This window comes from Echinops telfairi, unplaced genomic scaffold (genome assembly GCF_000313985.2).
Source record: "Echinops telfairi isolate 266 unplaced genomic scaffold, ASM31398v2 ScPeMD7_7458;HRSCAF=8496, whole genome shotgun sequence".
NCBI lineage: Eukaryota > Metazoa > Chordata > Mammalia > Afrosoricida > Tenrecidae > Echinops > Echinops telfairi.
Window position 1 is genome coordinate 27,653,030 of NW_022111358.1, and position 8,222 is coordinate 27,661,251.

At 56.7% G+C, this 8,222-nt stretch overlaps 1 protein-coding gene across 1 annotated transcript; it reads left to right on the plus strand.

Moving 5' to 3' along the window:
- Nucleotides 1–3,808: 3,808 nt before the first annotated feature.
- On the plus strand, nucleotides 3,809–6,671 carry LRRC3C (leucine rich repeat containing 3C). Its single transcript, XM_045299945.1, has 2 exons — nucleotides 3,809–4,504; nucleotides 5,006–6,671. The coding sequence occupies exons 1-2, from the start codon at nucleotides 4,257–4,259 to the stop codon at nucleotides 5,805–5,807; spliced, it is 1,050 nt and encodes a 349-aa protein (XP_045155880.1). The 5' UTR covers nucleotides 3,809–4,256; the 3' UTR covers nucleotides 5,808–6,671.
- Nucleotides 6,672–8,222: the final 1,551 nt, after the last annotated feature.

Consider the following 8,222-nt stretch of genomic DNA (forward strand, 5'->3'; position numbering starts at 1 on the left):
GCCAGTGCTTTCCCTGGATCCTTTTCCATCTGCAAACTCCTCGCCGTGCCTTGAGACCTTGCTCCACTCTCGCTCTCTCCACAAAGCCTTCTCCAACTGTCCAGACAGACTCCATTGCTTCCTCCTCTGGGTTCCTCTGGTCCCGGCAAGTAGCTCAGTGAGAGGCACCCTTCAGGCTGCCAGTGGCTGGAAGTATCTGTGTGAGTCTTCCCCTGGGGGTGAGAGGGTGTTGTGTTTCTGCTCGCATCCAGCCCTGGGACACGGAGGGCGCTCTGGGTGGACAAATGAAGGATCCCCTCCACGGGCTGCTTCGCCAGCCACGCAGCACAAGAGCCCTCTGCCTGCATTTCCCTGAATGCCTCAGACTGGCCCTTGGCCTGTGAACTGTGGCCTCTTCCCCTCTGCTAACTCCTGGCAACTCTTCGGAACTCTACACAAACACTGCTCTTGCAGGGAAGCCAAACTCTAGCTAATGGACAGCTTGCCCAGGCCTTTGACTGTAATTTCCCCACCCCAGTTCTCATTATGGTAAACCAAGACCTTACAGCCTCAGCTCTGTTACGAGTCCTCTTCACCCACCGTGCCTGAACCTATGTGAACCGGTTCAAAGCCCTGCTAGCTAAATTCGCAACATACTGAGAACATTTTTGCTTCTCCTCCTGAAGAACTGGATGGTGCCGGGCTTCTGTCGCTGAGTGGTTCTGTGCAAGACTCTACAGGAGAATCCCGATCCATCCAAAGGGAGAAATGTGGGACAGAACTTCAAATCCGCCTGGAATCTAAACTTCCTGGAGTCATTGACATTGGACCACTCACAGAACGATTGCCCTGAGATACCGTTTAAACCCATCAGCCACAAATGTCTCCCAGAAGTCATCTTTAAACCAAACAATAGGACAGCTTCACTCATGGAGAATTCTGCCTGGAGCAGTGCTCTCGGGTGAGGACTCCCTGTAGGGGATTCAGGGCACAGCCACTCAGAAGACTGGATAGAAAAGCCACCACACAGCGAGTTCCCGTGAATGGAGCAGAAACACTCCAAAAACAGAGAGTACGGATGATTGTACAATGTGCTGCTGAATGTGCACGTGAAGAAACTATTGAATCGCGTACACCTTGTGGTGAATATTCTCAACAACGAAAAGAAATAGTTTTAAAAAAGAAAACAACGTTGCTGTCCTCTCCGGCTTGCGAGTAGCGGCTCTCTGTCTTATCTGACTTCGTGGACACACGAGTCTGAGAAATGACCCCGCTGATGTCCTGAGAATGAGTCAGTGTTTTGTACATCCCCGGTGACATCATTCAGGATGTCTGGGTCTGGCCTCCATCACGCTCTTGAACCAGCTTGTCCAAAGGTCACTCTAGTGCTAACTTCATCAGCGTGTGCCCTGTGCAGTCAGTCACCCGGGGCCCCACAGGTAGATGGGCTGTGAACTTAATGTGTAATGCCCTGCTGTCGCCCTCTTAACATTCTTAACAGTTTTCCTACCAGGGGCCCAGAATTTTTATTTTGCACAAAGCCCCGCCAACGACATGTTCCAGCCCTGGGCCCCCAGCATCTCCGTACCGGCATGTGTTCCTTCTCAGAAGCTTCTGCAGAGCCTGTGACTTCCGCCTCTCTTAGGAAAGTCCTCTGGGGCCTGTGGGACACCCCGGTCTCCCTTCTCCTCTTCCACTCTGACCTACTGGGCACGATGCAGAGTTTGATGCAATGGTGAGGGTGTCCTGAAGGGCCAAAGGACAAGAAATGCAGGGTCCTGGCAAGGGCGGCATGAAGGCGGAAGCAGAGAAGAGGACTGGCGGGGCATAAGAGGCAGATAGAGAACAAATCAGTCAGGCCACGGACTCACTGTGTGACTCGGGTGATATTCCTTCCCTAGGCCTCAGTTTATACTCTCAGAGGGTCGGACTAGATAGAAATCGTCTCAAAGAGTTATTCCAGTCCCGTCATCCCTTGAGATGCTTAGTCCCAGCACCAAACTGTCAAGGGCACAGGTAGGACGGTGAGGTGCCACAGGAGACTGAGTTATGCGGTGGCCAAGGCAGTGGGTGGTTGGGGCTAAAAGTCAAGGGTGCTGGAGAGGATAAGGTAAGGAAGGAAGGAATCACGTACAGGAGTGTTAGCATCACCATTCCTTGTCAGTCCTCCTCCTACTGAGCACAGAAAGGAAACACCTGACCTGTCTCAGGGCAGCCAGATGAATGGGCATAACATAGTTCATCAAAACAATGCACGGCACACGTTGGCAAATAGCGTCTGGGGCATGAAAGGCTGACAAGCAGTCAGCTGCGTGACAGCTGTTTATCTCTTTCCGTCTGGAGCAGAGAAGAGCACAGGAAATCAGCGCCTCGGGGATGCAGTGAGGCCACCGGATGAAAGCCTGACGTGCACCACAGCCCCCTCCAGCTTGAGACCAGAAGCACTAGACGGTGCCCTGTTACCACTACCAGCCGTTCTGACCAGGTGCACAGAGAAGGCCCCAGCTAGCCCAGGATGAAAGTGTGCAACACCAATCACATTTGCCTCACTGGACTGATAAGCACTAGGGAAATCCAGGAGACGATTGCCCTAAGACAACCTTTAACGCAGGACTGCAGCCACTCCCAAGTCCACCTTGCAGCTTGTTGCTGTTGTTATTGTTTGGTGCCAGTGAGTCAGTGCTGACCCATCGTGACCCAGTACCGACAGGACAACCTATTGCACAGTCCTGCGCCATTGGCCTAATGAAAGGAAAAATCACAGGGATGTGCTCCTCAGAGCAATCGACTCCACAGAACCAATACGTGCCCCAAACCAAGCTCAGAAGGCAAGGGAGGGCAGGGAGACAGAGGGGTGGAGATGGAAGAGCAGTGTGGGAGTGGGAGCATGCCAACATATCGTGGGGGTAGCAAGGAATGCTTTGGAAATGTTTTCATATAAATTATTGAATCGGAAGCTAATTTGCTTTGTAAACTTTCACCCAAAACACAGTAAAATGTTCAAAAGAATCCGTAAAAGCTGGCCCGGGTGCTGCACTCTTACAGGAAGGTCAAAGCCTGTTCAAGAAGATAATCATCAGGCTTTTCGCCATCGTCTCCTCACGCAACCCTCAACTGCAAAGGGCACCAGGTTCTGCATTTGCACGTACAGACTGGAGGGCTCAGAGGGGTGATTGGTGTGCCCAAAGTCACCCCTTCTGGCTTCGAACCCTTTCTTCCCACTGCTCGGTGCGGGTCAGGGAACAGTCTGCCAATGCGTGGCAACGTGTGATCAGGAGGCCTGAGAAATAAGACATCTTCGTCTCCAGGACCCTCCTCTTACCCCCTGGCACCTTGGGAGTCCATGAAAATGAGCCGCCAGAAACAGGGACAGTGGTAAACTCAGACTTCAGGGCCCTTGAAGAAGCCCTTCTGGTCCTGGGCTGTGTGTGAGTGTGTGCGTGAATGAGTGAGTGTGTGTGAGTGAGTGAGTGAGTGTATGAGGGGGTGAGTGAGTGAGTGAATGAATGTGAGTGAATGAGTGAGTGAGTCAATATGTAAGTGGATGAATGATTGAGTGAGTGAATGAATGAATGAGTTGTGAGTGAGTGAGTGAGTGAGTGAATGAGTGTGTGGATGAGTGAGTGAGTGAGTTAGTGTGTGAGTATGTAAGTGAGTGAATGTTAGTGAGTGAGTGTGTGGGTGAGTGAGTGAATGAATGAGTGAGTGAGTGAATGACTGAGTATGTGTGTGAGTGAGTATGTGTGTGAATGAGTGTGTGGGTGAGTGAGTGAGTGAGTGTGTGTGACTGAGTGTGTGAGTGTGTGAGTGAGTGAGTGAGTGTGTGAGTGAGTGAGTGAGTGTGTAAGTGAGTGAGTGAGTGAATGAGTGTGTTAGTGAGTGAGTGAGTGAGTGTGTGGGTGAGTATCTCCCAGAACAGCCAAGAACAAACATTGGACCACAGCGCCCCCTGGCAGCGAGAGTACTGGCCACCCAAGAGAAAGGTGGGGTGAAGAAGGTGAAGGTTTGTTCCCATTGAAGAAGGCACCACGGGCGCCATGGAGGAGCAGAGGAGAGTGGAGTGGGTCCTGGAGTTGGGGGAGCAAGGTCACAGAAGGCAATGATATGGCACAGAGCCAGCCCAGTTCTGTCCCCCGCCCCCCAAGGCCTGTCAAGCACAGATCCTCCGGCGGCGCGCGCAGCAAGCTGTGCTGAAGGGAGAGGCATTGCGGTGTGTCGGCCTCAGGCCGGCTTAGAGAGGGACCAGGGAAGACGCCACACCAGGGTCTTGAGAGAAAATGGGTCAGCATGGTCTCCCCACGACCGATATCAGATACTGGCATCTGCCCTCCCTTGGCATCGCTGGCCAGGCCACGGCTCAGCTATCTGACACCGGGGCCCAGAGTCGTATGCCAGGAAACCCAACCCTCCTGAGCCCCAACGTCCAGCAGCCCAGCAGGCAGGTCTCTGGAGGAGGACGCGGGTCTCCTGAGGCGAGCGTCAAGGTGGATACTTCCGGGAGAGGGCTCTCCCTTCATCATCAGGGGTGAGAGGCTGACAGGAGGGGGAGAGGATGAGGGAGGGCCATGCTGGGGCAGGCAGAGGGCAGGTGCCCCAGGAAAGGGGACGAGAGACATAGAGGCTGGGGGCTAAGTTGCATCCTGTCTAGTGACTGCCCTTCTGATCTCTTTGTCCCCTCGGCCTGTCTGGGCCAGGAACGCTGTGGGAAGGGGACTATTCCGACGAGAGACCTCAAGCCCTGAGAGGCAGAAACTTAACTAAAGCCCCAGACCCAGAATGGCCGACAGGACCTTGGTCCACAGGTCAAGGTCAAGACCCAGAGGGGTCTCAGCACCAGAGGATCCCTTTATGAAGGGTCCTCCTGGGGGGTCCTAGGGCAGGAACCCAAGGGGGCACTTTTGCCTGAGAAAGCCCCAAAGGGGCCCAGCCTAAGAGATGCCTGAGAGGGGGCTGGGGAGAGGAGACCCACTTGGGGGTGGCATTCTCTTTGCTCACGCTTCCTCTCGGGGGGCCTTTTCTTCTCCAGGTCCTACTCCACTCCAAGACGATGCCAACCTATGGCCACGCTCCCGCCACACAGTCACCTCCTGCCCATCCTGTTTGTGATAGGCACATGGGGCACTGTGCCAAGCCCCCAGTCAGCTCCCCAGGGCTGCTACAGGGCAGAGGAGGCTGGTGAGCAGACGTTCCGCTGCAGCCAGGCAGGGCTGAGCACCGTGCCCTCTGGCATTCCCAACGACACCCGAAAGCTCTACCTGGATGCCAACCAGCTGGCATCAGTGCCAGCCGGTGCCTTCCAGCACCTGCCTGTCCTAGAGGAGCTGGATCTGTCCCATAATGTCCTTGCCCACCTCTCAGGGGCCTCCTTCCAGGGCCTGGCGGGCACGCTGCGCCACCTCGACCTCTCTGCCAACCAGCTGGCATCGGTGCCCCTGGAGGCCTTCATTGGGCTGCAGGTCCAAGTGAACCTGTCCGCCAACCCGTGGCACTGTGACTGCGCCCTCCAGGAGGTGCTCAGGAGGGTGCGGCTCCTGCCGGGCACCGGGACAGGCATCGTGTGTGGCCCCGGCGCGCGGTCAGACCTCGTGGGACAGGAGTTCCTGCCATTGGCAGGGGAGGAAGAGCTGTGTGGGCCGGGGCCGGGTGGAGCCCAGCGGAGCACCGACGTGGCCCTGCTGGTCACCATGGGGGGCTGGCTCGTGCTGGTGGTGGCCTACCTGGTCCACTACCTGTGGCAGAACCGAGATGAGGCCCGGTGTCCCCGGAAGCCGGCCGCGATACTGCCCGTTCGCTCGGAGGGCTCGTCCACTCTCAGCACAGTGATCTGATGGTCAGGGAGCAGGCCTCCTAGCCCCAAAGCCCACCCTCCTATCCCTCTGCCATCTCCTTGCCCTGAGCCCTCTGCTACGTCACCCCAACCCCCTCTCCTGCCTTTGTCTCCCCTAAACAACTGATCTCGCATCCCTTGACCAACTCCATCGTGCCTGGACTGTGCTAGACCCAGCGCACACCAAGCTCCCGAGTCCCCGGACCTGGAGGGGCGGCAGACCCTCCCGGAGAGAATGATGGCGAGGAGTCTGTGTGCAAACCAGCAGCGAGGAGGAGGGGGTTGTGGAGCACCGAGGAGGGAGCCTCCGCCCCGCCGAGGGCAACCTCAACATAGCCAACACACTGAAGGTCTTTGCACTGACTCTTGAACAGTGAAGAGGCCTTTGGGCAGAAAAGAGGGACAGGTGCGGAGGCCAGGAGGGTGTGAACGACGGGCAGGACCTGCCGCAGGGCGGGGATAGAGGAACCAACTGTGGTGGGAGAATGGGGGGACTGAGCTGGGGGTGCCACCAGAAAGCTGAGGTGTGGCCTTGTGGATGCCCCCTCTCTTCTCCTCTGTCCTCCTACCTCCACGGAGAGCTGCCACACCCCCACAGCACCTTCCTGCCCCCCCCAACTCCTCTCCTGGGACCCCCTAGAGGACACCCCCCAGTTCAGGGCTTCTTGCTCCCCTTCCTTGACGACACCCCATCTGTCTGTGTGTCTTCTTGATATATTGAAGAGCTCCCTGAATACCCATCCCTTGGGGGGAGGTGATCTCCTCCTGACCGATCTGGGGAGAGGTGACTGCGGGGTGCCGGGAGGTAGCTTGCCCCCCAGAACTGCACTGAACAACCCGATAAAGTCACCCCCATGGACGCTGATCCTTTGTCATTGGTCATTTTCTTGAACTTGTGTGGTCTCGCAGCAAGAAAGGGTGGGAGGGGTGTTGGACTCTCCCCCTCCTCCTCCATCACTCCTAACTGGGGACAGGGGGGGAGCGGTGGAGGAAGGGGTGTCCTGATGTCTGGATGCTAGAGAAGCAGGCCGGCTTATGCATGAATGATGATGGAACAGGAAGGGGAGGGCAGCACGGACATACGGACATCCGTCATCAGTCTCTTGCTCTCCAGCCTGCTGGCCCAGGCAGCCTCTCTAGGACCCTGAGGGCAGGAGAGGGGCAGGGCAGCGGCTGCCCTCTTGACGACCTGCCCTTTCACTCTTGGGAGTCTGAAGGGATGGGATGTCAGAAGGACCCCAGAGTGCTTGAGGGTCACAAAAGAATTCCCGGGGAAGGAGAAAGTTACATGAGATCTCTCTGTTCTCTGTTCTCCAATCAGCGCCTCAAGGAGGGACACACACCTGGTCCCGCCTCCCTGCAGGTGGACCCGCCCACCACCACGTGGTTCCCAGGGACCACTCCAAAGAGCTGCCTTGGAGAAGCTCCTGAGAGTCCCTGTAGAAAGTGGAGATAAGAACCACTCAGCAGGGCTCCACAGAGGTCTGTGGGTGGACGCCCAAGGACTGGTAGGAGTCCATGGCTTCCCCTGGACGCTCGGCCCCATCCCACTTTCTCGACTTCTTCCCAGCTGCTCCCCGACATGACACCTTCCACTGCGCCCCCTCTGATCCCTGAGCCCACCCCTCCCCCCCTCCTCTCCAATTTGAGCTCTCTGATATACAGAAAGCCTACCTCAGAAAAACCTCTGGTCCAATCCTCTTCTCTCAACAAACATGGGCCTCCCACCTCTAGGGATGGAGGCTCAGAGACAGCGGGTAGGACTAGAGGAGAGAGTTTCATGTGGCAACTTTGACACACACACACACACACACACCCCAGTCACATCCCAGTCTGGGCCTTAGACTCCAGCCCCATCCTATCAAAGTCCCCATCCTCCCTCCCGGAGATTCTCAGCATCTGTCCCACTCTGCTTACCCGCCTTCTACTGGAATCAGGTTGAGACACATCACCTCGGGATCTGGGAAACAGACGCACCTCTGGGAGAGGGGCGGAGGGGGCCAGGAGGCGGTGACCCCATCTCTCACTGGTGCCCGTGAAATCCTGGAGCCTCCTTGGGCCCCCTGCCATCTGAGCAGCAGAGGTCACACTACAAATCTGTAGGGAGCTGCTTGTCCATCTCTGACACCCAGTCCCAGTTCTCAGAGGTGAGTTCAGGGTGGGAAAGGGTCCAGTCAGTTCCGCTTGGGCTGGAGTTCAGATGGGAGGGACCCTGGAGACTGGAGAGCAAGGGGCCCACCCGTCATCCCCAAGGCCTTCCCTCGGGCTCCTTGCTCGCCCCAGGAGGTGAGGAAACAGAGAGGGAGGAGAGTAGGGTAGAGATGGGAGGTTAGGGGCGGGGCAGCTTGGAGATTCTTCGCACTGCCTAGGAAGAGACAGACCCCTGCACCACAGCCAACCACGTCTCTGAGTTAAG

What these genes read in the sequence shown, in the direction of transcription:
- LRRC3C (XM_045299945.1), top strand. Translation starts at nt 4,257, where the DNA reads ATGGGTCAGCATGGTCTCCCCACGACCGATATCAGATACTGGCATCTG. An exon ending in CTCTCCCTTCATCATCAGGG is followed by an intron (nt 4,505 to 5,005) that starts GTGAGAGGCTGA and finishes TTTCTTCTCCAG; the next exon opens with GTCCTACTCCACTCCAAGAC.